The sequence below is a fragment of the Microcebus murinus genome, chromosome 1 (genome assembly GCF_040939455.1).
Source record: "Microcebus murinus isolate Inina chromosome 1, M.murinus_Inina_mat1.0, whole genome shotgun sequence".
NCBI classification, from domain to species: domain Eukaryota; kingdom Metazoa; phylum Chordata; class Mammalia; order Primates; family Cheirogaleidae; genus Microcebus; species Microcebus murinus.
Window position 1 is genome coordinate 122,015,730 of NC_134104.1, and position 27,649 is coordinate 122,043,378.

At 40.2% G+C, this 27,649-nt stretch overlaps 1 protein-coding gene and 1 pseudogene across 1 annotated transcript in view; both read right to left on the reverse strand.

The window, feature by feature from the left end:
• Window positions 1-6,930: 6,930 nt before the first annotated feature.
• The window catches only part of LOC105872655 (serotransferrin-like), a 29,387-nt gene continuing 8,668 nt past the window's right edge, over window positions 6,931-27,649 (reverse strand). Inside the window, exons 8-17 of the mRNA XM_012766832.3 lie at window positions 27,357-27,534; window positions 25,125-25,279; window positions 20,165-20,255; window positions 19,554-19,589; window positions 17,999-18,154; window positions 16,382-16,517; window positions 14,236-14,300; window positions 9,980-10,164; window positions 8,459-8,645; window positions 6,931-7,128 (exon numbers count right to left, since the gene is read on the reverse strand). Of these exons, the coding sequence (XP_012622286.2) occupies window positions 7,094-7,128; window positions 8,459-8,645; window positions 9,980-10,164; window positions 14,236-14,300; window positions 16,382-16,517; window positions 17,999-18,154; window positions 19,554-19,589; window positions 20,165-20,255; window positions 25,125-25,279; window positions 27,357-27,534 (1,224 nt within the window). The 3' untranslated portion in view covers window positions 6,931-7,093. The remainder of the gene's footprint in view (window positions 7,129-8,458; window positions 8,646-9,979; window positions 10,165-14,235; window positions 14,301-16,381; window positions 16,518-17,998; window positions 18,155-19,553; window positions 19,590-20,164; window positions 20,256-25,124; window positions 25,280-27,356; window positions 27,535-27,649) is intronic.
• Window positions 20,165-25,118, reverse strand: LOC105872658 (fatty acid CoA ligase Acsl3 pseudogene; annotated as a pseudogene).

Sequence of the window (27,649 nt, forward strand, 5' to 3'; positions counted from 1 at the left end):
AGAAATTTGAGAGATGTCTAGAAGTTGAAATGTATAGGTTGTGATTAGTTGGTTATGGTGAGTTAAGAAGGAGTGTTATCAAGGTTGCATCCTAGGCTGTTGGTGCGGGTGACTAGGAAGATGAGAGTGCCATTAAATGGATTAGGGACCTCAAGGGAAGGGGGCTTGGTGCTGTGGACCCAGTGGAAGGGAGTAGCCAGAAGGAAAATTGCCTCTCCTTTTTATATGTTGAGTTTCGGGTGCTTCTGAAAAATCTAAAAGCTTATTTCAAGTAGGTAATAGAGTAAACAATGTGAAGTTCCACAAATATGTGCTAGATTTTCATTTTGGACTCAAGAGTAAACAAGTGGTCATTAAAATCATGGAGAGCATGAAGAATGAGAATGAGAGGGGAAGCCGCAAAGAAATCTAAGAAGGAAGAGTCAGTGACATAGGGGTAAAACAAACATGTCCTAGAAGTGTTCAATAGCATCTTTTGTAGCAGAGTGGCTACTATGATGAGGCTTTGAATGAGCAAGAGCTCAGGGGGATAAGTAGTGTTGGGGGGTAGGGGGCAGAGTGTGGGAATGGAAGCAAGACTAAGTGGGTGGGGAAGACTGGGAAATGAAAATAATTTCTAATGTTAATGAGTACTTCCCAGTGCCAAGCATTGTTCTAAATACTTTTAATGTATTAATTTGTTTAATCCTTACAATGACCCATTATTCCAACTTTGCAGAGGGGAAAGTAAGGCAAAAGTTGAGTAATCTCCTCAACGATACATTTAAGGGGCAAAACTGGGATTTGATCCCAGGCAGTTGGGCTTCTGTATACTTAACAATATGCTCTAACACAGTGGGATTCATTTTTAGGGCATTTTATTGGTAAAGGTAGGCAATAGGAATTCCAGATCAAGGAAGAATGTTTAGGATGTGAAATTTAAGTAAGGAAACCAACTAATTTATTTTAAATTACTATTGTCAATTTAAAATATCAGAACTGGCATCAATCTTGTCACATTCTTTTTCTTTTCTTTCTTATGGTCCTAACCCCTGCTCTGTATCCACTACCAAACACAAATATACACACAAACACACACACACCCCTTACCCCTTTCTAATCACCACTGATTCCTGTTTAGAAAATAACTGTTTGGATTCTACCATTAGGCCTCCCTGTTGGCAACTAAAGGGAAGAAGCAAGGGCCAGACATGGAGGACTCTGACCAGAACTGTCTTAACTGCCTGTGGATATTCAGTCAGAGCTTTGTGAATGAAAGAAGGCTCCCATGGTGGAGAAGCTGGGGAAGGAAGACAGAAAGGTTTAAGAAGACACAGACTTTTTTTCTTCAGTATGTTTCCCAGACATTTTGAAGGCAGGAGAAATGTATACAGCTTCCACATTTAAGTGAGAAGGTGACGCTACCATTCTCAGGGATGAGAGCAGGAGGAGATGAGACTGGCTGCTTCCCTGTGCTCACCAGGCCTGCTGTGTTCCCTGCAGTGCCCCTGGCTCCTGACTGTCTGACATCCTCCTTTCTTACATTCAGCCTTAATAGGTATACTGAAGACATGTCACCCTAGCCTGTGAAATTTTATTTCTAATTTTAGCTTCTCAGAGAGTGGAGTGTGCTGGTAAGAATGGCTATATTTGAATAGAGGAGCTATTTAGGATTTTCTCTAATATCATACAACATTAGTCCAGTACTCACAAGTGGGACCAGTCCCCCTCATCTATCAATCACACTTTGTCCATAGACATCTGGCAGGACATCTCAGGCAGCTCCCTCCTGTCTTTTAAAGAATAGAAGGGCTAGTACTCTGGGAGGCTTGGTGGCAGGAGGATCGCTTGAGCTCAGGAGATTGAGACCAGTGTGAGCAAGAGCGAAACCCTGTCTCTACTAAAAATAGAAAAAATTAGCCAGGCATGGTGTTATTGCAAAAATTATTTTTCCATTTTATTGACTATTTTTGTCTTACAGAAGCTTTAAATTTTGTATGATCTGAAATATATCAATATTTTCCTTAATTGCTATTAGGTTTGTGTAATGTTAGAAAGTTTTTCCAAATACTATATAAGAAATATGTTAACATGGTTACGTTTTATGGTTCTAATTTTACATTTAAACCTTTGATAGGTTTGGAAGGTTTTTGGTTTAAGCAGTGAGCTAAAGATCCAGAGATTTTTCTTCTGCTCCACAATTTTCAGTCACATTGTTCCTAAACAATTTAGTGAGTAGACTATCTCTACCTCCAGATTATAATGTCACCTTTATCATGTACTAAACTCTCATTTACATTTAACATCTAAAATTTGTATTCCGCTTCATTATTTTCATGTGACTACCACAGTTTCGAATTTATCATTGTACGTTTTACTTTATTTATCTGTAAAACTAAACTTTTATTGTGTATATTTAAGGTATATAATATGATGTTATGGGATACATATAGATAGCAAAAAGGTTACTGTAGTGAAGCAAATTAACATAGATCCATCATCTCACAGTTACCCATTCTTTTTTGTTTTTGTGGCAAAAGCAGCTAAAATCTACTCATTCAGCATGAATTCCAAATACAGAACAATTTTATTATCTATACTGTAGTCCTCATGTTATACATTAGATCTCTAGATTTGTTCATCCTACACATCTGCTACTTTGTATCCTCTGACCTATGTCTCTCCATTTCTTGCCCCCTGCTTTTGCTCTCTTCTCTCTGTATACCTACCTATATTTGAAACTCTTTTTAGATTCCACATATATTTAATATTTTCAATGAAATAATTTTCTTTCTGCATCTGGCTTATTTCACTTAGTATAATGTCCTCTAAGTTCATCCATGTTGTGGCAAATGGCAAGATCTTGTTCCTTTTTAGGGCTGAATAATATTCTAGTGTGTGTGTCTGTGTATGTACATACACACACATATATATATACATACATACACATACCACAGTTTTTTTTTTATTCTTTTTTTTTTTATTTCGGCATATTATGGGGGTACAGATTTTAAGGTTTCAATAAATGCCCATTCCTCCCCTCCCCCCACAAGTCTGAGTCTCCAGCATGACCATCCCCCAGAAGGTGCACATCTCACTCATTATATATGTATATACCCGCCCCCGCCCCCCTTCCACTTGCCCAATACCCTATTACTGTAGTATCTATGTGTCCACTTATGTGCTGCTCTGTTAATACCAATTTGCTCATACCACCATTTCTTTATCCATTCTTCCTTTGATGGATACTTAGGTTATTTCTTTATCTTGGCTATTGTGAGTAATGCTGCAATAAACATGGTAGTGCATTTTCATGGGAGTATATCTTTACAAGGTGATGATCTCATTTCCTTTGAGTATATGCCCCAAAGAGGAATTGCTGGATCATATGGTAGTTATTTCTAATTTCTTTAGAAACCTCCATAATGGCTCTACCAATCTATATTCCCATCAACAGTGTACTGTTGGCACACACTCCCTAACATTTGTTATCTTTTGACTTTTTGATAATGGTCATCCTAAGGAGTGTGAGGTGGTATTTCACAGTGGTTTGGATTTATAGTTCCCTGATGATTAATGATGTTAAGCACCTTTTCATTTACCTGTTGGCCCTTTTTCTTTTTTGGAGAAATGTCTATTCAGGTCTTTTGCCCATTTTTTAATTGGGTTATTTGTTTTTCTGCTATGGAGTTGTATGAGTTCTTTAAAAATTGTTATATCTTATCAGATATGTGGTTTGTAAATATTTTTTCCCAATTCATAGGCTGCTATTTCATTTTGTTAATTGTTAGCTTTGCTGTGCAGAAGGTTTTTAGCTTGATATAGTCCTATTTATTTATTTTTGTTTTTGTGGCCTGAGTTTGTTATCTAAAAAATTATTGCTAAGGCCAATATCCAGCTTATCATACATTTAATAGCTGAAAGACCTAGTAGTGCACTATCATTACTTTTTCTCAGAATTTTTCTTATCTGTCTCACTTAAGTGTTTTGTTGTTGTTGAGAATTAGTATCTTTTTGTCAAGTTAAAAAATTATACATTGATCAATTTAGGGAGAATTGGCATCTTTACAACATTGAGTCTTCCTATCCAAGGGAGTAAATGTCTTTTTTTTACGTTATTTTTTACTTCACTAAGTGTGGTTGAAATGTGTTTTTAAATATAGCTTTTATTAGTTAAATGATACATTAGTTAAATGATACATTTTATTTATTCTTATTATCATTCTAACTCACTACTATTTATCATTCTAACTCACTACTATTTATATAAAGGAAATTTGTTTTATATTTTAATTTTTTCACTTTACCGAATTTTATTTTAGGACTTAATACTTTATTATTTGGTTCTCATGGATTTTCTATGTATACGATTATCACTTACAAATAATAGTAATTTTGGTGTTTCTTTAAATATTATGTCTTATGTAATTGGATTGGCCAATTACATTGGCCACAAGCCCCAAAACACTGTAAAATAAGATCGGTAGTAATCAATGTTTTTTTCGTGTTTCTAATTTTAGTGGGAATGCTTCTATTTCTTTACCATTAGGCATATATTAACTTTTTTTTTTTTTTTTTTGAGACAGAGTCTCACTTTGTTACCCAGGCTAGAGTGAGTGCCGTGGCATCAGCCTAGCTCACAGCAACCTCAAACTCCTGGGCTCAGGCAATCCTCCTGCTTCAGCCTCCCAAGTAGCTGGGACTACAGGCATGCGCCACCATGCCCAGATAATTTTTTCTATATATATTAGTTGGCCAATTAATTTCTTTCTATTTGTATAGTAGAGACGGGGTCTCACTCTTGCTCAGGCTGGTTTCGAACTCCTGACCTCGAGCAATCCACTCGCCTCGGCCTCCCAGAGTGCTAGGATTACAGGCGTGAGCCACCGCGCCCGGCCATATATTAACTTTTGTTTTTGTATATAAAAATTATTGCCCAGTAACACTGGTCTGTCCTATTTTAGTAATTAATTTAATAATCAAGAATGGATGTGGAATGTTATTGTGCTAGTGCTATTGTCTAAGATTTCCAGGTCCGTATCTGGAAAATAACAAAATTAGGTTTATTGACCCATTGCAATGAGACCAACCACATCCCAGAGGAACCATGGGACATTTCACCAAGCAAAGGACAAAAGAAAATTATTATAGGATTTGGGATAAAGGGGGAGTTTATGTGAATATTAAATACAGAAGAATGTTGATTTGCTCAGAACAAAGCAGGGCTGTGTGTAAAAAGGCCCACATCAGGTCTGCAAAGTAGAACCAGAGTCCTGTGTCCTTGGATACTAGAAAGTTAAGAGAGGTATGAAATGTTGTATTCAGAATCTACTTATCTGCTGCTCTGCATCTGAGTGTAAATTGAGGCTTTGGTAGGAGTTAGGAAAAGAAAGGAGCCAACTGAAGAATAATTTAGAAGGCAAAATCAGCAGAACTTGGTAACACTGGATGTGAAGTGAGGAAAAACTGAGTTGAAATTTGACACCTCCGTTTATGGCCCCAGCGATTGGGTAGATGACCATGTCTTCAGCTGATGTGGAATATATACTGTAACAACAGTTGGTTTAGGGAAGCAAGAGAGGGAGGGACAGGACAATCACCTCAGTTTTTGGCTTTTAGGGTTTCTGATTGCTGTAAGATCTACAGTATAGATCCATAGGTAGTAGGGTGTATAAGCGTGGGGATACTGGAGGTTGGGGTTCACAGCTATAGCTATTGAGGCCCAGGAGTCATGGACATTGCTGAAGGAGGGCCTGCAAAGTGAGAGGAGCCTTGATCAAGAGTAGAACTCAGCTGGGTGGGTGCAGTGGTTCACACCTGTAACTCCAGCACTTTGGGAGGCCAAGACAGGAGGATCACATGAGGCCAGGATTTTGAGATCAGTGTAGGCAACATAGTGAGACCCCATCTCTACAAAAAATTAAAAATTAGCCAGGCATGGTGGCACACACTTCTAGTCCTAGCTACTCAGGAGGCTGAGGTGGGAGGATTGCTTAACCCCAAGAATTTGAGGTTATGGTGAGCTACGATCATGCCACTGCACTCCAGCCTGGGCAACACAGCAATTCTGTCTCTTAAAGAGAGAGAGAGAGAGAGAGAGAGAGAGAGAGAGAGAGAGAGAGAGAGAGAGAGAGAACTCCAGGAAGATTTTCCTAAGGTTTCCAGGTCGGTGGGATGAGCCCACAGCGAAGACTACAAAAGAACAGAGAGAGTAGCAATCAAAACAGAGAACTGCCATGTCATGGAAACCGAGGGAAGGAGTTCCAAGGAAGAGCGAGTGGTCAGCTGTATCAAGTGCAGGAAACTGGCTCAGGAATGAAAGAACTGAATTGCCTTAACAGTTGGCAGGTGGGTAGTGACTTTTGCCAGGGTAGCTTCAGGGAAGAGGGTGGAGCAAAATACTAAATTGTATGTATTCGGTCAATAATACTAAGTGAGAGGTGGAAAAGTGAGAAGCAGGCTGAGAAGGGGAGGAGACAGGGCAGTAATTGCTGTGGCATCAGGCTCAAGGGCTGATTGTTAGCAAAAGATTCATTGTTTCACTTTTTCCAACCAGTTAGAATCAGAACCTCTGCTATACCTGATGGATTTCTTAAAAATACCAAATAAAGTTGAGTCTTCTATAGTTTTTCTGTACTCACTTGAACACTTGATCTCTTTAACTCATTCCACATCCTCCTTCCACCAGTTCCCTGGAACACACACACACACACACACACACACACACACACACACACATTTGATTCTATCATAAAGGGCCTCACAGACCCTTTTAGAAAAGATTCCTCCTTGGACTGTACCAGGAGGTATGGCTGTGGCACTACACAAAGCTGTGTAGGGAAAGACCAGATGAATCTTGAGCTCAGAAGGAAGGGCTCAGTTGCCTAGGTCAGAGAGTATAAAAAATCCTTCTTTTGGAATTATTTAGGAAATAATGGAGTTTTTGAAATATAAAATCAATAATAATTTTTATTTTGTGTCCTGTGCATATGGCAATACAGCTGTGAAGACAGACATGGTTAGTACAAACCACTCCGGCTAGCAAGACCAGGGAAAACCCATGGGTCACCTGAGCTCCCTTCTCCACCTGGGTGGAAGCCCCACCTCTCGGATTTTAAACTCTGTGGAAAGTGCAGGCTTCCAGGAGTTCTGTGGAGCAGAGCAGAAAGGTAGGACATTAAAAATCTTCCTATGTTTATTTATGAACTGAACAGTTAGGTATAGTACAAAGGTGCTGCGATTTGCTGACCTCTTCTGTGATGTGTGGACGGGGCCATTTTCCCAGTGCCCTTCTCCACTAGCTCCTGTGCCTACCCCCTGGGAGTGCCCCACACCAAGGCCGTAACATGATTTCCCTGCCCTACAGCATCCCCCACCTACTTCTTATGGGTGGGGCTCACCACCTGTGTTCAAGTGGCTGGAAATCGCCCCAGGAAGACTGTCCTCCCTGACCTCTTTAAGAGATGAGGAACTGACATAGCAAAAGCACCTGGACTGTTCTAGTTTCTGTGCTGGGGGCTAGGGATGGAGCAGAGAACAGCAGAGCCAGGCTGTATCCTCTTGTGGAGGACATGGGGTAAGTAAATATCAACGTGGTTCTTTCAACAATGGGCCTGGACAAGCACATTGCTTCCATTGGAATCACATGGGGGTAACTTTTAAAATGCAGATACCTGATGGTAGCACAGACTTGCTGAACCAATGCCTCCAGGGCCTGGAATCCACATTTGTAATAAGGACTTGGACTCACTTATCCCCACACTACTGTACTGCTGAAGATTAACCTCCCTACCTCACCTGTTATTCCCCCACATCTTCCAAATGCTTTCAAGTGATTCAGTTATGCCCAACATACTGCAAAGGTGTCTTTTATTCTATTTCAATTCTTAGAAATTGGTGTTCCAGATGAGTAGTATGCATGGCAACTTTATAGTTACCAGAGTCTATCACTGTCGAAACTCTCTAGAGCAGCGCTTTCTGAAAGAACTTTCTATGATGATAGAAACACTCTCTTTGCTGATCACTATGAAGCCACATGTGGCTGTTGAGCACTTGAAATGTAGCTGGGTGGGACTGAGAAAATAAAATTTTAATTTAGTTTAATCTTAATTAATTTAAATTTAAATAGCCACATCTTGCCAGTGGCTACCATATTAGACAAGGCAACTTCAATAAAAAGTTTGCTATAGATGAATGGGCATGTGTACATAAACCTCTTCATTTTCTTGGAAATAAGATGGAATTCTGCATGCCAAATAAGTTCACTGCCTCCATGCCCTGAGCCTGTGTCCCCCTTACAGTCTGCCCTTACCAACTAGCCTACCATACATGTGGGGCTTAGGTTGTTCTCTCCCTGTTTCCTCTTGTCCATGTGGTCATATCCTGAGGACCACAGTCTCTTCCCCCTTTTGTACCCACCACCCGAGAACCCACCACCATATTTGGCCTGCAACTTCCCCATGCTGTTCCTCCTACTCACGTGAGGTTGAGCATTTTTTCAGGTTACGAACAGAGTTAACATAGTCTTCTCCTAAGTATTTTTCACATGTGATATTGTCCTCAAGTTTGGCCAAACATTCAGTCTTATCCTTGAACAGAAGGTCCTTAGTTTTAGAGTGGAACAAACAGAAGTTGTTGGAGCAGTCAGTCTTACTTCCAAGCTTCTCCTGTTAAATGGACAGAAAGTGCATGAGGACCTTTGGCCTCGAGCAGCTGGAAACACATGATCAGATGAGGCTGAAAGCTCTGAACCAGCCCTGGGCAAACAAAGAAGCTATAGAGTATGACTCTGGAATTTTTCACCTTCTTCACCTGCTGTTTACCCACTTGGGACCCCAACTTCATGCTTTTATGACACACCCAAATGTTCTGTGGGGTTCCTGGTCCTACCTTCCTCTGAGAAGTCCCTCCCACCCACCTGCCCATTCCCACCTTCTCTGATCTCTCTTCCTTACTTCATTTTTAATGTCCCTAAGAAATAAGAGGACAATAATATGTCCTTTCTGATGTTATTGTCAAAGAAGATGTTAAATATGAGCCCTCCCAGAAGAGTGGTAGACATAATTGTTAGAAGTTCATGTTTGACTGCATTTTGAATTCTGTCTTGGACAAGCCACTTAATTTCTCCAGGCCTCTTAAAGTTGTAAGTGAAATGATGATTGCAAATAGTTTAGCATTCCGTATAGCAGCTAGGAAACGTTCATTAAATGCTCATTATTGTCATCATGTGCCTTAAAAGGACTTCTGAAGATATGCTATCTTATTTTTTTAAAAAAAAGCTAATAGTGAATCCACAGGCAGGGTGCTATACTTAAAAGGAAGGTGATGTTGATGTAGAGAGGGCAGGCTCTCCAAGGGTAGGAATCCTGGGTTTTTCAGACTGTTGAGAATAGTGTTTAGTTTGCTAGGCAAGAGATACAGAAATTCATTCTTTATGTATTATATCAAGGAATGCTGGGAAACAGGATCAGTTTTCTCCTTCATTTTCAAGAAGAACAGAAATGGGGGAAATGAGGGTACCCCTGAGCAAGGTGAGGAAGAGAAAAAAGGCAGATTCCTGGAAACATGGATCAGATGGGGACTTATCTCCAGTGAGCAGGAGTTAGAAGCAGAGCCAGGCCTGGGAGATCCAGTTCCATAATTACACAGCTAGCGTGTTTTGACCACTTTCTATAGACCAGGCATTTTCCTATGCCATTTGGGTACATTTCTTCACTGAATTCTCATATTAACTAAGAAGCAGGTAGAAGTATTATTATTCCTATTTTGTATATGAGGAAACTGAGGCATGGAGAGGTTAAATAATATACTCAAGATGGCACAGCTAGAAAGCTGTGGAGCTGGAATTTGAACACAGATATTCTAGTCCACAATGCATGGCTTCCCAATTCTGGTTTTCAGAGACAGAATGCTGGAGTCAGAGATGCACTTAAGTGTGAACTTTCCCAAATAACTCACACCCATCTAGAAGAAAGGGTGGGAGGCCCTGGCTAGTCTGTACCTGCTGGCGAAGTAACACCTCACTGACAAGCTTTGCCTTATCTTTCCGTGAAACCACAGCATGATTTGGGGCTTGGGCCAGGTGGCATCTTTGAAACTCATCCACATGCTTCCTGGAACCATCAAGGCACAGCAACTCAAATTCTTCCTTCATCCTATCCTTAGCCCATGCCTCAGTATTTTTTCCTGGAGAGAGAAAGATGGTGAATCAGTCACAACTGACGGCTTTGGTCTAGGTGCCCTCACTAGGGGGATGCAGTTGACTCATTGGTGTGTGGAGGACCCGGCCTCTGTGGCCAGCAGCAGTGCCCACGCTGGGGTTATAGCGATGGGGAGGGGAAGAGACACCCGTGCAGTCGACAAGTGATACTCAACTCACACTTACCTGGAATTACTAGTGACCACTGCCTTCCAACCTACCCCACCAGCCAGGTGGGAGTAAACTTAATATATTCTCTGGATGTTCAAAAAGATCTTCATTTCTAAATTCCAAAGTCTTCTGTACTGTTTGCTCCAGCATAGGAAGAGTGTGATACTCTAAGACAGGCTTATCCAGCTCTCTACTATAAGTACATAAGGCATCTTCGAACAAAAGAACTTTTTCCCAAAAGACACTTTTGGAATCTACACCAGTGTTTCAAATCCAACTCTCTCATACCAGTTCTAAGTGAAAATGTGCTGTGATACAGATCCATATCCTGTCTCAGCCCTTTGCCTCATCTTTTCTATATTCTCTTCGTTTTTTTTCTTTTTACTCACCACTATACAAAGGAAGATTCTGTATTCTCTTTGAAAAGCGATCTCACCTATTCTCAGGGTTTCAGCTTCTTCCTGCTATTCTCAAATATGTGTTGCCAACTTTTATTTCTCTCCCATAATGAAGGATTGCAACCTTTTCTCTTCATCCATTTTTCATTTATTTTTTTTCTTTAATTGACCAAGTAATATATGAGACCACACTCATAAATTTTTTAATATAGCTATATATGAACTAAAAGTACTCCTTTTCTAAACACCCCAAATCTCACTCAGCTCTGTAGTGCTAATCCTTAAGATCACATCTGCATGTTTCCATCCATGCCTTGCTATATGCATTTACCTATACATGCATCCATATTGATGCTGCATGTTTATGATTTTGCTTAGTGTTGGATCATTTTTTTTCCTTTTTATTTTTTGGCCAAGCTCTTACAGACAAATAGTGTTGGATCTTGACAGATGTAAAACTCTCTAGCTTTTTTTTCCAACCATTTACACACCTTGTAGATTCTTCTTGTCAGTATATCTAAATCAAGCTTATTCTTTTTAACTACTGTATCATATTTTATAGTATGGCTATAACATAGTATTTTTAAAACCATTCTTCCATTAATGGGCACTTAGAGTATTTACAATTTTTTTCCAACACAATGGGGTTAAAATGAGTATTATTGCATATGACTATGCTTTAGTAGAAGTGGAAAATAGCTAGTTTAAAGGGCATATGCATTTTTATTTTAATAGAGGGAGCTAAATTGCCTGCCCCTCTACTACCATGTAATACACACATCTTTGACCACCTTCTAACATTTCTCCTTTCTTTTCTTACTTCTGTTTCTCAAACTCATATCTTCCAAGTGGAATCCATAATCTTTCCTTCCAAATCCATCCCATTTTATTTAGTAACTTAAGCATTCATTGAACAATACTATATTCTCAGCCCTCCGCAAAGCACAATCTTATTGGAGGGAAAAATAACGCATATACCAAAAGCAAAAATTCAGGGCAGGGATAATAACATTTTATATTTTGTGAAACACATTCTAAATGCTGTGTAAACGCAAAACCAGGGCTTTGAGAGCAGATTAATTAGGGAAGCTGGCTGGAGGAGGCAAGGTTTTAGTTGTTTCCTATCATATGCATAGGATGAAAGGAAGAAAAAGGAATGAATGTCTCTCTGTGTGAGGCAAGAAGGGACAGGTATGTGCCTGGTGTAATGGGGAGAGGAGACCAGCCCCTGGAACAGTCTCAGGCAGTGGTGCTGAACAGATGAGATATTACCAGGCACAAAAGGCCTTGAGAGGGGACAGTGAGGAGGGAACACAAGCAGAAGGAAAAATGGATCTGTGAGGACTTATGAACGGAAATCAATGTTAATGAATGAAGCCAGGAACTGAAGGTAGAAAATTAAGAAAATTTAGATGGGAGGTGATTCAGTCTGGGCTAGGAGGGCAGCAGTGAGCATCTGGAAGGGCATGTTAAAAGTATGTTTTTTTCCAATAAAAGTAATGGGTGTTTACTGATGGGAATTTGTAAAATGCTACATAGTATCAGGAAGAAAATCTTGAAACATTTGTAATTCCACAGCCTATACCTTCAAAATTGGTACATTTCTTCTATTCTTTTACTACACACATACTATATATATATATATATATATATATATATATGCATATATGCATAATTGAGATCAAAGAGTCCACGTGCATTTGTATCTTGCCTTTTCTATACCATAATGTACTATAGCACTTAAGATATATTTTGAAAAAATAAAATAAGACATTGACTGACAGACTTAATCTAGGCCTGACTGGCAGGGGGTATAACAAGATTCTTTTCAGGGATCAAGGCTGTGAGAAGAGGGAATTTTGAGAGAAAGATGAGGAATTTGGATTTATGTAAATTGAGTTTGCAAAGCCAATGTGCTTTGTGTATAAAATGACACCTTGGTAAAGAGAAGTACTGGAATGACATTTAGATGAGAGGTCAGACCTCTCATCTAAATTCTATAAAGAAGATAAGAATCTGGAGTCGTTGTAGAGTGCAGAGGCCTAGTGATAGGGACCCTACTCAGAAGAGTACAAAAAGAAATCAAGGGCAACAAAGAACCAAGCTTAGGGTGACACTCTGGTAGCAGGAAGCAGAGCCCTTAAAGAAAAAGAAAAAATAATACAAAGGAAGAAAGAAAACTTAGCCAACCCAATATTCCTTTAAATAAATTTTTAGCAACTTCCATGTGCTGTGTGCTATACTAGGTGCTGGGAATATAAGAGGAAGAAAAAAAGCTCAAAGAGTTTCTGTAGCCAAAGTATATTACAGAATGTGGTAAAGTCACTAATAACCATTCAGGCAGAGGATTCTTGTTGTAGGATGGGGTGTGGCATACAAGAAGGCTTCTTAGAGGAGTTGGTGCTGAACTATTAATAATTCATTCTAGATGAGCTGCCCAGGAAAGATGGGAGGTTGAGGGAATGAACATGAGAGAAAACAGGAAAGTAGTTAGCAGCCTGGACTCTAGTGAGTTCCACTAGCACTTAGTGATACTGAGGGTTGGGTGCGGAGTGCTCATTCTCACCAATCTTTGTTTTGTTTGTTTTTAGTGTGATGGCTGTCCAACTTTCACCCACAAGTAAACAGCCATTTATGATTCTTGCCTGAATCAATTTTCAATATATTGGTTGGCAAATGATCATGTCTAACTTTGTTATTCCTTCTGCATTCATTAGTTAACATTCTGTGATGAGGAAGAGCTTTCCCTTCTTCATTTGTCTAATCAGCATTGCCTCATGGATTCTTATTTTATTCAATGGTTTATTATCCCTTATCACTATCATTATGTATTTTAATATTCAAAATTCCCAGATTTAGCAGTGTGAGGTCCTTCAAATTGGCTCCTGGGTGTTTTGATATGTCCTGTCACTCTTTGAGCACTTCGTGTGATGTGCTAGACTCACTGTACATTTTTCCTGCCCCACCCCTGGAGTCAGCTACTTTTCCAAGGAGTCCTGATTCCTCTTAGCAGAAAATAGTATTTGTAGGCCATTATCATTGTGCTCATTCCTAGCCTTGTGCTATTGCCTCTAGGCCTTCTATATTTCCTGGAAAGAGACAGGAAATATAGAAAATAGCTATAAAGGACATTATTGGGATGACTGAAATTTGAATGTGGACTGTGGAATTTTCTGATCTTGTTAACTGTACTGTGGGTATGTAAGAGAATGTTTTGTTCTTGGGAAATAGGCACTGAAGTATTTAGGGGAAAGGTACACAAGGCCTGTGGGGGTATACATGTGAGAGGATTCAGGGCCCCTGGGAGCCCCATGGTCCTGATCATTCTGCCAAGCCAGGTTAACACTTCTCTCTTCACTAAACAGACAGGTTGAGAATTAGACCTCTGGAGCCTGACAGCATCCATAATACTTCCACAAAGGCATCCCTGAATATAAGTGAATACCAGTGACCCAGACTTTAGGGGGATAGAGAAGCACGTGCACATACCCCCAGTGTTCTGCTCAATAATATCGTGTTTCACAAAGGCCACATCTCCCTTCTCGACCAGACACCTGCAGTGGTCCAGACGGGGGGAGAGAGAAGAGAGGAGGTCAGAGTGAGGCATCTATCATTTAGGAGACATATGTCATCATAGATTAAGGCTGGCCATCTCATAACAGCAATTATAACTTCCACTCTATCTCTAAGCAATGTAAGGAGTAAAGAAAAAGAAAACTAAAGGCTCTGAATTGCTGCATAGTTATACAACCACAGTTCCACGTACCACATCATATTTTTTGGTGCAGCTTCTCTGACAGATTACATCTTTTTCCTAGCATCAACATGGAGAGTAGAGAATCAGTTTTTCAGTGAGGCAATGCCTCCCCCAGCATATGAAATGTGAATGAAAAATTCATTTCCTTTAGATTCTTGTAAGAAGCAAATGCTTGTGCAACATTTATGAGAGACTGGAACTCTATCACAATTTTCAATTTTTGATATTCTTTGTCCCTTTGAAAAATAATTTTGATATTCATGGAGCATTTGTTATGTTTTGGCTTTTGTTTTGTTTTGCTTTTTAGAGAAATGCAGAGAGTATGGCTTTAGCACTTTAGCTGGTTTTAGCACTTGACTCTATTAACTCCCAGTCCACATATCTCTGATTGTGGTATTGGGGATTTTAACACAGCTTTGAGCCACTACAAGTCCCCAAGAAGTTTCAGAAAAGAAATAATATAATAAAAGGAACTCTACTTAGAATCATTCTAATATTAATTTTTACTGTATTCCAATCCTTTGAAAACATATACCACACAGATGATGAACTAGTATGTACTTTAAAGTCTGCCCAAGGCCCTACTCAATGATCCAGGTGGATCAGACTTATATGATGGGCCCAATCCTGCTCTTCATCTATTTTAACCCCCTTGCTTCAAGGAAAAGAACCTGCCTGTTCCTATAGTGGTTCAGGAGTTCTGAGGGTAGCTAGCTGAGAAGATGGGCACACCTATTCACAATACATGGCACATCTATTGTGCCATATATTGATTTTGTTTTATTTTCTTTTGAGTTTGGAGTCTATTTATCAATTTGATGTGTTTTACTTCATAGATAAGTTTTGTAAGATATGTTTAGAGAAAGAAGCCTATATATATATATATATATATATATATATATATATATATATGAGCAAAGTTTGAGCCTTTTCTCTTGACCTGTATTTCTCAAACATACATTACCACCAGAAAAAGACAAGGTCAAGATACAAACTCTTAAATCACTATGAAAACAACACAGTCTACTTTGTAAAATTAGCAACTTGCAGATTGTGAATTGTACTTACTCTAACTCATTAGATGGCCCTAACTGGAAAATAGGGATAAACTTTGTTTTTCACTTCACTATTGGGAAGCTCAGTTATTACACAATTCCAGCATCTTTGCGCAGTTCATGGATTCACGAACCACCAGATAACAGACGGCCCAAAGCAGAAAGGACAGTTAAAACAGTAATAACGCAGTAAGGTACATAGGTGTTTCTAAAAAAAATTACAGACACTCCATAAAGTACAATTGTAGTTAGGAATTTAGAAATCATCTACTTCGGTATTTTGTATTTCCAGATGAGTATGGTTCTAGGTTGCCCAGAGGCACATGGAAGAGCTTGGGCCAAACTCCTGACTCAATGTTTACCCAACTGTAGTAGGGTTTCATTGCCTTGGCACTAGTGACATTTGGGGCTCGATAATTCTGTGTTGTACAGTGCTATACTATGCATTGTGGCATGTTTAGCTGCTTCTACTCATTAGATGCCAGTAGCACCTTCCTCCTCCACACTAATATTATCATAATCAAAAATATCTCCAGACATTGCCAAATGTCCCCTGGGGCACAAATCAGCCCGGGTTGAGAACTGCTGAACTGACCCACACACCAGTCTCTACTGTCTGTGACAGCCAGGTCTGGTAGACCGTGCCCTGGAGGAGTCTGGCTGTCCTTCCACTCATGTGGCTCTACATTTGGTTGTGAAATCTCCCACCTTAATGTGTGCAGTGCTAACAGACAAGGAACATAAGAATCTTACCTTGGTTCCTGAAAGAAATCTGCTCAAGGCTGGGATATTATAATTTTCGTGACATGGTTAAAAGACTCACCTGAAAGCCCCTGTGTAGCCATAGTATCCCTCTTTGCTGTTGGGCTTACACGTGTTGGGGTCTGGGCCCATACACAGCTTACAGAGACTAGAATTTTTCAGAGACCCAGGAGCACAGCCTTCACTGAAAAATTCATCTGCACAGAAGGACAAGAGGAAGTCAGGTCTTTCTGAGTACATACAAGCAGCTTTTATCTAAGACATAGCAGGGCTGCATGGCCCAGGAGAGGTAGAACATACTCACTACTTCTGTGAAATGAATGAATTTCACCACCACCAACTCAGGATCTGCCTGGCTACAGGATTTAAAGAGAAACTTATTGAGGTTGGGAAAAGGAGTTAGTGACCAATTCAGGGTGGAGAAGTTTCCTCTGAGCACCATGACAGTGTCATCACTAACCTAAAGGAAAGAAAATATGGAAATGACATGAAAGGAGAGAGAAAAGGGATGAAGACTGAAGGTCTCACTTCCTAAGCTTGTGCCACCTGTTTTCAGATGTCCCCTTCCTTACCATTCATTAGAGGAGAACTTCCTACATCACCAACCTCAGGAAAGGGATGGGGAATTTTCCTTGTAACTCAGCTGCTCGCCTATGGCCGTAAAAGAGCCAGGAGGTTCAGGAGAGCAGAAGTAGGGCCTTTGCCAGTGGGGATATCAAGTTTTCTGGATATCACAGCTGCACTTTGCTTCATGTCCAACTGGTAGCACAGAGCACCCCGGTGCAGGGACATGCTCTCATCTCCAGTCTCCCCACACATGAGGTTTGCTGGGTGCTGGGTTCATAAACAGATTTAGAGTCCTCTCTTTTTAAAGGAGTTGCCCAAATTTGGAGGTGGCAGGGAAGAAGTATTCAGGAAGCTAATGTAAATCAGAACCACTGGAAAACATTTGTCTGTGGGGAACTTATACTTTGAAGTTTAAGGGAGTAGAAATAAGTGTACCTGATGATAGTCAGAGGACACAGAAAGTAAAGTGCTTTCTACTCCTTTGAAGGCTTCTAGAAGTTGGACAGTGACTCCACAGAGCCTGCAAAACCCTCTGGCAGGGAGTGCTAGCTATCTACACAATATCCATTTCTGGAATGTACCAAGAGGTGATGTACCTACATTCAGGGCAATGAGAAGTTAGTTAAAATAATTGGGTAGACTTCCTAGAAGGCTCCTTTAAAAAGCTGACAGCAGCTGGCATAAACTTCCATTTGCTCTAGCCCCTTGGTGCTATGGCTACCTGGATGGCGGATGTGATAGTAACCACAAGGTGCCCTTGAAGATGGAAGCATTGTGCTAAGAATGGAAGAGCAGAAAGAGAGAAGGAGCCTGGGTTTCTCATGACCATACCAGCCATGGACTACTCACCTCCGGTCTTTTTCATAAGAGATAAAAGTAAATGCATATTTACTTTATCCTATTATGTGCAACCAAAATGGACCCTCCTGACTCAGCAACCCAGTTCCATCCCTCCCAGACCTTTTTAATATTTCCTGGAGGTTCCCTTTTACCAAATTCTATTTCTATAGAACCAGAGCACACAGCATATTGCGCCACAGCCCTCTCCCCCGAGGAAAGACCTTCTTTCTGGCATGGCCCTCACCACTGCTCCTTCTCAGGATTCACTCACCAAATCCGCAGTGGTTGAGCTCATTGTAGATCAGGCCCATGGGGATGTTCCAGCCAGCAGTTCTGTCGACTCCGGTGTGGCAGGACTTTTTGCCTTTCAGAGTGTTCCAGGTGATGCCAGGATCTGACTTCTTTACCACTGCCACAGCATAATACCCTACAAGAAAGACACCAGAAAAGGATATATTAACACCTCTGGGGACTCCAGAGTGTCTGCTTCCTATTAAAGCCACTGTCTCCCTAGGGAAGCAAAGATATCCTGGAGTCAGTCATTGAGTCTTGAGAGGATCTCACAGTAACTGACTGAGGGGAAGTACAAGACACTCTATCAGGAGGAGATTAATATGAATTTGGAGAACAAAATGCTAAGAATACATTATCATTAAAGCAATGGCTGGTGTATAACCCTTCTCTGAATACACGCAGTTACTGAAGTTATAAACCAGCAATTCACCCTCCAGTGTGTTCTATCAGAGGAATGGATACTGAAAGAGCTAACATACGTCCAAAGTTTTCATAAATTAACATATATTTGGATAGAATTGTAAAAGACCAATAAACAACAGGGGATAATTGGGCCAGACATTTTCTGATAAGGAGAATATAGTTTTATACTAAAATAGATACACAAAGTAGAAAATATCAAAATTAAGTCAGCTTCAGTTTTCAGTAACAAGTACATGCTGGTCCTTAAAATGGGGAATAGAACATCAACCCATGATGTGTTTGCCAATTTAATTAATTCAGAATACTGTTTCCAACAGAAACAATCCTTATTGTCCATGGAATAAGAATGGCTCTTTCTATATCTGTTAGAGAACTTGGCTTCTAAAGTGATGGGGAGAGGCTGGGAGGTTGTCATCAGTGGAAATGACAAGAACAGACTTGCACACTAATGGCTATCTGGAATATGATCTGCAGCAGCCTGAGCACAAGAGTTGTGGGGCCCCGTACTCGTGTTGGTGTGATTTAAGACTTCCTGACTTGTTCCTGCTCTCCCTCTCTCCAGATCCAACCTCAGCCAGAGGCCCAGGTGAGAACCAGGTTGGCCTGAGTTTCTGGGCCCAGCCCTGGCTGGGAGTCAGGTAATTTCAGACTTCCAGACATTTGCCTGCGTGAGGCTCTCAACCCTGTAAGGAAAAAGTAAGCAAGGTACCTTGGCTGGTGCTAACTCTCATCTGAAAATGTACAGGCCTCATGTCATGTGAGGTGGTGGGAAGCAGTGGAAAGGGCCTGGATTTGCTTCCTGTATGTATGATCCTAGACAATCTATAAACTTTCTGAGCCTTAGGGTCCTCTTATGCATCTTTAGAGGATGCCAAAACCTACCTTATAGGATTAAATGAGAAATCTTGCATGCAAGCCATGGTAAATATAAAGAAATAACCAAACCATCAATTATTAATAGTATCTTTTCATGATTCTTTTGCATTCTAAAATTTGATCTCTTCCAGTGCCTTACATACTTGTGATTGGAATTTTAAACTTACCTAACCAATTCCCCAAAACAATGGGAGTTTACTTTTTAACTCCAGAGGTTACCAATCCCTACTCACCTTTCTCTGGTGTTTCCTCACAATTTTCATGCTTTTCTGGAGAAAAGAAAATGAAGAAGGCATTAAAGCCTTATTTCTAGATTGGAAAATCATACCTTTCTTATGCTGCAGCTAAGAATAAAAATAGTCAGATAAAACTATCTACACATGTCACCAATTCCCAAGAAGTCCAGACTCTCTGGATGATACAAGTCCATTTCAGCTGCTGGCATCTAGAATTTACCTACAAACTGTGAATTTCAAGTTTCTTGCTCTGTCTACACCTAAAGGGAAGGTTTGCTGGCCAACTATATTTAAATTCCTGCAACAAGACAGTAGGGAAGCCAGAAGATTTGCCAGAAATCCCAACTGTCCTCTGCAGCAGGGTCATTTTTACTGGGGACTTCACAAGGCAGAGCTTCCATTCCTCAATTCTGGAAGGTACCATAACTCCTACCCTTCAAGATGACTGAGGGGATTCAAGATGAGGGAGCTCAGAGCCTGGGAAATGGGAGATGCTCACTAAGGGAGTGCTTTATGGCAGCTGTGGTGTGAACCAGTCTGCAGTTTTTCCATCTCCTCCCTCCATGGCCCAGAGGGAAGAAAACAGAGAGGTGCTCCCCTCCACTTACCGTAGTTCTCTGCCAGGACAGGTACCAAACCACACTTGCCCGCTATGTAGACATGCCCTCCATCCAAGCTCATAGCATCAGCTTCTCCATTCTGCAAAGACATCGAAAATCACAGCAGATGAAAAGAGGCCACATACTGCACTGCCTACTTTTCCAGCTGTTGGTTTGAAACAACCTTCCCGGCACAGGTCATGGATGCCAGAGAGATGGCAGATGCTGGTATCAAACCCTCAAAGGATTAGTCAGGCACACCCAGCATAGAAAATAAAATGTACTCTAATTTTCACCCAACCTTCATGAACTGATGATCAACTCTGGGTGCCTTGCTAAGTTTATTCAAGAGCAAAAACCCACATTCAATCCTCCTATCTTCACATAGGATACACAGTCCCAGAGACACTCCAACACCTTTCTTACACCAAGAATTCTCATTTGTGGACAGATGAGAGGCGTCAGGCACTTGTAGCTGTGTCTGTAAGCACCTTCTGATGAAGTCTGTAGCCCCTAATTTTAGCCTTCTTGACTGAGGGCTATTTCAGTGATTGGTACATACATAGCGTTTATCGAATGAATCACACGTTTTCAAATAATCTAATAAGCCCCATATTTCAGAGATCGATTCAACAAGATTTGCAAGATTTTTTGCCTGGCAATATACTCTCTGGGAAAACACTGTAAAGGAATAATCAGATAGGTAGGAAACTATTTGGGCAAAATGTACAAGTGGGCAAAATAACAAATGTGACTTAAAATAGCAAAAAGAGAAGTTAAAATTATAATAAATGACAAAGAAATGTCTAAATAAATTATAGCACCTTCATGCTATGGAATAGATATCAACATTAAACTAAATCATTAATCATGATTTTTTTCTTTAAAACATATAAGTATGGCTATATTTATTTCTCTCAAATGCATACAAAACAATAATTATACAGCAACAAGTCTTCTTTTTGGTAATGATTTGACTCATAAGCATTTGAAATTTATATAATTTCACATCAATACCCTTGTATTTTTAAATACTGGAAGTAAAAAAGCCTCAACTGTAAGTAAAAAAGCAGCAACTAATTTATATATTTCCTATATCTCCATCTATATATGAAAGCTTTAAAAAGTTACAAACTGAAATATATACTATTATGTCCCCATAATTAAAAACAAACAAAACAAGTTACAAACGGAACATATAAATCACATTGAAAAACTTGAGGTTTTAAAACAGTCTCTCTAGTATGATTCAGAAAAATTCTTAAACTGACAATATAGTCACAAGTGGTTAATTGTAGGATGGGAAAAGGAAACAAGGTATAGATACAAGTTTTTTCTCTTAATATTTTACTAATCCTGTCGGTTGAAAATGGCGATATCCTGATAAGTAACAGTTTAGGTTTAATATGAGGAATGGGGTTTGCCTCATAGTTTGAAACATGCATTTCTAGTATATTCCTATTTGATCTAGGCTCACTATAGCAAACTGATATCAAAAGTGATAAGTTATTTTCTTTCATATATTCAATCAATGTCTGCCTGGTGATATGTTTTAAGCTCTTTGCATTTCAGCTTGAAGGCATCTGTCACCAGACCAGTTTCAGAGTCCATGGGTCAAGGATCAGACAAATTTTTAATGAATTTTCAAACTTTTTTAGACTTGCTGAAATAGCAGCTTCAGAAAGTGCTTTAAGTGCAATAGTCCCATTATCCATGGGGGATCTGTTCCAAGTCTCCCAGTGGATGCCTGAAACTGTTGATAGTACCAAACCCTGTATATACTATATTTCTCCTATATATACAGACCTATCTTAATTTATAAATTAGGCATAAGAAGAGATCAGCAACAACTAATCATAAAGTAGAACAATTATAACAACATACTCTAATAAAAGTTATGTAAATGTACATTCTCGTGCTTCTCATCTCTCTCTCTCTCTCAATCTCTCTCTCTCTCTCTCTCTCAAAATACCTTAATAGTTTTGGACAATGTTGACTGTGGGTAACCAAAACCCCAGAAAGCGAAACCTTGGATAAGGAAGATGACTGTACCTCATTTTCTATTTCACAACAGTTAGATGGCTCCTCCCAAGTCCCTTTAAGCCTTTTCTTTCAAGGTAGTTCTATTAGTTCCTTTTTATTTAGCACAACAAATCCAATGACCTAAGAATGATAACTGTTTGCATATGAACAAATGTCATCCATTAGTGGGAGATTCTTCAAAGTTGCCTCTACTTTCCCAAGGGAAACATATTCTCCTGCATGTAGTTTTACAAGGTCTTTCTTTATGATCAGTAATCTGTATGCAGCCATCAACTTTGATATCTCCAGTACATAGCCATTTCTGTCCATTTTCATCTTCAAAGAAATCAGCTTTTATTTCTGCTTCATTTCTATGATATCCTTTTGTCACATTTTGGCCACCAATAAGAATTTTACCTCTGGGATGGGATTTATTAGTATTAGAGTATCCACCTTCCACCCAGTCCTTTAATTTTATTTCATAGCAAATGAATGGGGCTCCCACTTCTGCCAGTATTACAATCCCATGCTTATGTTCCAGCTCCAGCAGATTCAGTGGGTCTGCATCTCTGACCAACAGGACAACAAAAGCAGACATTCATGAACTGTTGCATGTTGCAGAAAGCACCACAGGATATAAGCCACATATTTCTACCTAGCAAGCTTTGAAATTTCCAGAAAACAAAGCTGTCATACAGAGGAGTATAATGCGCTTTTGAAATCTAGTCCATTTTATAATTATAGGCCAGAATGAACAAATTGCATTGAAAACTACTCATTTCATACAATTTATACATGATCTCTTTGTAGATCTGATCCATGATTTCTAGAATAGCTGCCGTCAGTGTTGGTTTCAACCTGGATGTATCCCCTTTTCTTCTGTTTTTTACTTTTAAGGACTGATCCACTAAAGCATGGGGTGAAGAGTAGCCAAGTAGGCATCCACAAAAAGGAAAACAAGCTCAGCACTTAATTTTAGAATATGGACCAGAGACAAATATCCAGTGTAGACATCTTCCTTTTCCAGTCCTGGAATCCTTTGTGCCGTACCAGTTATACCAGTAATAATGTTACTATATGAGAGTAGGACTCCCTTTGGAAGTCCTGTGCACCCACTGTGTACATGATTACTGCAATATCTGAGGGCCCTGGTTTGCTCTGAGGTCTGTTTTTCACACTTACCTTCGCTTTCCACTGAAGCCATGGTGTCCACAATAATACCCTTGGAGAATTTGGACAGATCAGTGGCTTCCCATTGACAGTGATGATGTGGCACAGGTATGGGACCAAATAAACTACATTCTTTAACTTTGTTTGCATAAGTTCTTTACTAGCAGTGATGCTGCTCACTTCTGTTTCATTGTCTCCACGAACAATTGCTGGACCTCCCACAGTAGCATATGTCAACGTAACAAACTGAACATTCTACGTAAAATAGGCCTGTGCAGCAGTCATCCACTTGGCCCTGGTCTCACCGAACATGGTGATGTTGGTCTTTGGTTTCTGACCTAACATCTGTAAGCTGTTTCCAAAATTAAAGGCTCGAATGATGACATCTTCATGGGAGAGCAAATTACAGTATGCAAGAATAACCTTTTAAAAAATGTTTCAGTTTGGTTGTACTTCTTCCTCCTTTGAGATTTCACATGTTCCAAAGAGCATTTTGTCCTTAAATTTGTTTTTTGTATACATAGAAACTTTATCTATGTATCTTTATCTATGTAAACTTTATCTATCACATCCAGGGTATTATATTGAAGCCAAATTGTCCAAACTGTTAACAGATCTATATATAAACTCAGGTTTTGAATTTGTAGGCTTTGCTTTCATTTGGTTTGCTTTTTCTTGTCTTAACTTAGACTAAAAAATAAAATGAACTGTATGTTAAAATGACAAAGTAATATTATAAAATGTACAAAATATAAAAGAATGGCATTGATGGTCTATTTTTGGTTCATCGTAAATGCTTTTGAAGATCTGCGGTTACTCATAGTGCTCAAAAAGTAGAATTATTCTTGATTTCAGCAAGAATCAGTTGACAATGGCAGGAGGCACTAGTGCCTTCAAGATGTACACTTTAGTTTCAGAATGTTTACTGGTTTATTATAAAGGATCCAACTCAAGAACAGACAAATGGAAGAGCTGCATAGGGCAGGGAATGGGGAAAGGGGAGGCATGGCACTTGGAGCTTCCATACCCACACCCTGTCCAGGATTGCCACTCTCCTGGCACCTCCATGTGTGCACTAACACAGAAACTCCAAGTCAGGCTTTTAAAGAATGATTTATGATATAGGAAAGATCACTAGATAACATTAGGTGAGTAAAAAGTAGCAAGGAACCTATATGATATGATCCCAGTACTTTTCATTTTCTTCTTTTATATCATTTAAGATTTTTTAAATTCTCTATAAGCCAATATGGAATACTCTTTTAAAAAAAAAAACTTATAGACAGAGTCTCGCTAATTTGCCTAGGCTGGCCTGGAACTTCTGGGCTCAAGTGATCCTTCTGTCTCAGCCTCCTGAGTAGCTGCGACTACAGGTGTGTGCCACTGTGCCCAGCTAGAGTACTCTTGATCAACAAAGCAAATCTGTACCTGTCTGGACCCTACCAGGTGCACCTGATCCTACCACACTGGTCCTGGCACACCATAGGCCTCAGGACACTCACACCATGGTCTAGCCTCCCTAAGCAGGATACTGCTGAGATTGCCCTCCCACCATATGCTAATAGGAAAAGGAAACTAACTGAGCTGTTAAGGCATCCTTGAGATCAGTAAGCGCAAGGTTCTGAACCTCCTGTCCGGCTGTGCTCACACAGTCAGGGCAAGGTTCCTGTGGACCAGGCTTTTTGCTTCGTTCCCAGGAACACTCAACTAGCTCAGCCTCAGGGGCCAGCAGGCAGCTGTGGTAGGGATGCTGCCTGGGGAGACTGGAGTGACGTACCATGATCTTGGCAATGCAGTCTTCGGTGGACTCTGCTGATTCACACTCTATTTCCCCATTACTGTTAACACTCCACTCATCACACTTGAGCCTCTCGTGGTGGCCCAGGGCACACCACTTCACCGTCTTGCGTTCATTCTTTGAGGTTTCTGGGCCTATGGCATAAGAAAAAAGAACAAATTTATTTATTTTTGTTGCTGCTGTCATTGCCATTGGGTCCTTAGTCATAAATTCTTTGCCTAGACTGATGTCTAGAAGAGTTTTTTCTACATTTTCTTCTCAGATTCTTATGGCTTCATGCCTTACATTTAAGTCTTTTATCCATCTTGAATATGTTTTTGTGAGTGGTGAGAGATAGGGGCCCTGTTTCATTCTTCTGCATGTGGCTATCCAATTTTCCCAGCACCATTTATTGAACAGGGCTTCTTTTCCCCAGTGTGCATTGTTGTCTGCACGTTCTCTCTAATAAATTGGAATTAACTGATGAGCACACAAGTGCACAGAGGGAAGTGAAAGTCATAGGAAATCAAGCAGGAAAAGGAGGGAGGAGGGGAGGGACAAAACCCCACCTAACAGGTACAATGAACACTACTCTAGTGATGGGCACATTTACAGCCCTGACTCAAGCCATGTATCAAAAACATTTTTTTACCCCTTAATATTTTGAAATTTAAAAAAATTTTAAAAACGAAAAGAAAAAGAACCAGTGATCCGAAGAGCCCCTAGCTGTTGTCTGGTGTTTATTAATGCTACTGTCTTTATGCAAATGCTGGGATTTGCCACCAATAAACTAACAGACCCCATTCAAAGAATTAATCACCTTAAAAAGCAAAGTCAATACACAATATCTTCCTTGGCTTCTCATTTAGATTTAGCTTTTTACTTCTTCTGAGAAGCCAACTCTTCTCTCTAATATCTGGGTACGCTGTGGCCTCTCTGGCTGGTTTTCTTTTCTTTGTTTTATTTTTTTTTACTTTTTCAAAAAACACTTAACCACCTGATGTGTTCTTATTTATATGTTCATTGCTTATTGTCAGTTTCCCTGCAGGAGAAAATAAGGTCCAACAGGGAAAGGGCTCTGCCTGTCTTGTTCACCAGGGTATAGGGCAGTGCTAGCACATGGTCAGTGTAATAGATGTCTGATGAATAAATGGACATCTGCTCACCTTTTAGATTCAGCTCCAGATCAGTTTCTCAGGGAAGCCTTACCTCAACCCCCAGTCCAGGGCCCATTTTTCTTTGTTTTGTACTCTCATAGGACCATGGTATTTTGTTGTCATTTTTTTTCCTCCCTTCTGAGCAAATCTCTCATTTTGTAATTGATTATTCAATAGTGTGACTGTTCATTAAACATTTGTCTTCTCTCCAGTTTTAAAGTTTCAGGACAGCAGAATCTAATATATATTTTTGCATTATTGTATGTCCAGCAGCTAGCAGAGTTTATAGCTAGATGTTCAATAAATGTCCGCCAAATAAATGAATCATCAAACACAACCACTAGGATTGACCTCTCTAGAGCTCTGCTTTATTATGGCACATGCTGTCCATAGCACTGCCTGAAGATATGCAATTTGTAGCAATTTCATTTTATTTCACCTACTTTGTGCTAGGCTAATTGGCTTCACAAAGTGGGTAAGGTGGTCCTGATTTATGCAGGGAAACGCCCAACCCAAATCATTTTTTTTTTTTTTTGAGACAGAGTCTCACTTTGTTGCCCAGGCTAGAGTGAGTGCCGTGGCGTCAGCCTGGCTCACAGCAACCTCAATCTCTGGGGCTCAGCGATCCTACTGCCTCAGCCTCCCGAGTAGCTGGGACTACAGGCATGCGCCACCATGCCCAGCTAATTTTTTGTATATATATTTTTAATTGGTCAATTAATTTATCTCTATTTTTGGTAGAGACGGGGTCTTGCTCAGGCTGGTTTCGAACTCCTGACCTTGAGCAATCCGCCCGCCTCGGCCTCCCAAAGTGCTAGGATTACAGGCGTGAGCCACCACGCTCGGCCCCAAATCATTTTAAATGTGAATTTCCTTTAAAGCCCTTGGTGATGTCCACGCCATCTCATAAGGATAATGCCATTTAGCATCAGTCTAACACTGGGCTCACAGGCAGGGCAGAGAAAGGAACATCAGGAGAGGCATTCAGGTCCCTGGAAAGACTCTTATCACTGGTCAGTGGCCCCACCAGGTTTCCCAGGCTCCCATGGTCACCCGGTCCTTCCCAAGTGCTTACATGTGTCTTCCCGTAGATTCCGAACAGCAGTGACATACTCATATCCCAGGTACATCTTGGAGTCCATCTTAGGAGGGACCTTTAAAAACCCCTGGGCAGAGTCCTTAAACAGCAGGTCCTTCCCATGAGGCGAGCTGAACAGGTGGAAGTCTTTTGATTTGTCTTTGCCAAAATGTTCCTGTTCATAGTAAAGCGGAATAGTGAATGACAACAGGGAAGGAGGGAGTCTGAGAAATAGGACTGAAGAGAAAACAACCCCCCCCACACACAAAACAAAATGAAAACCATGAAAA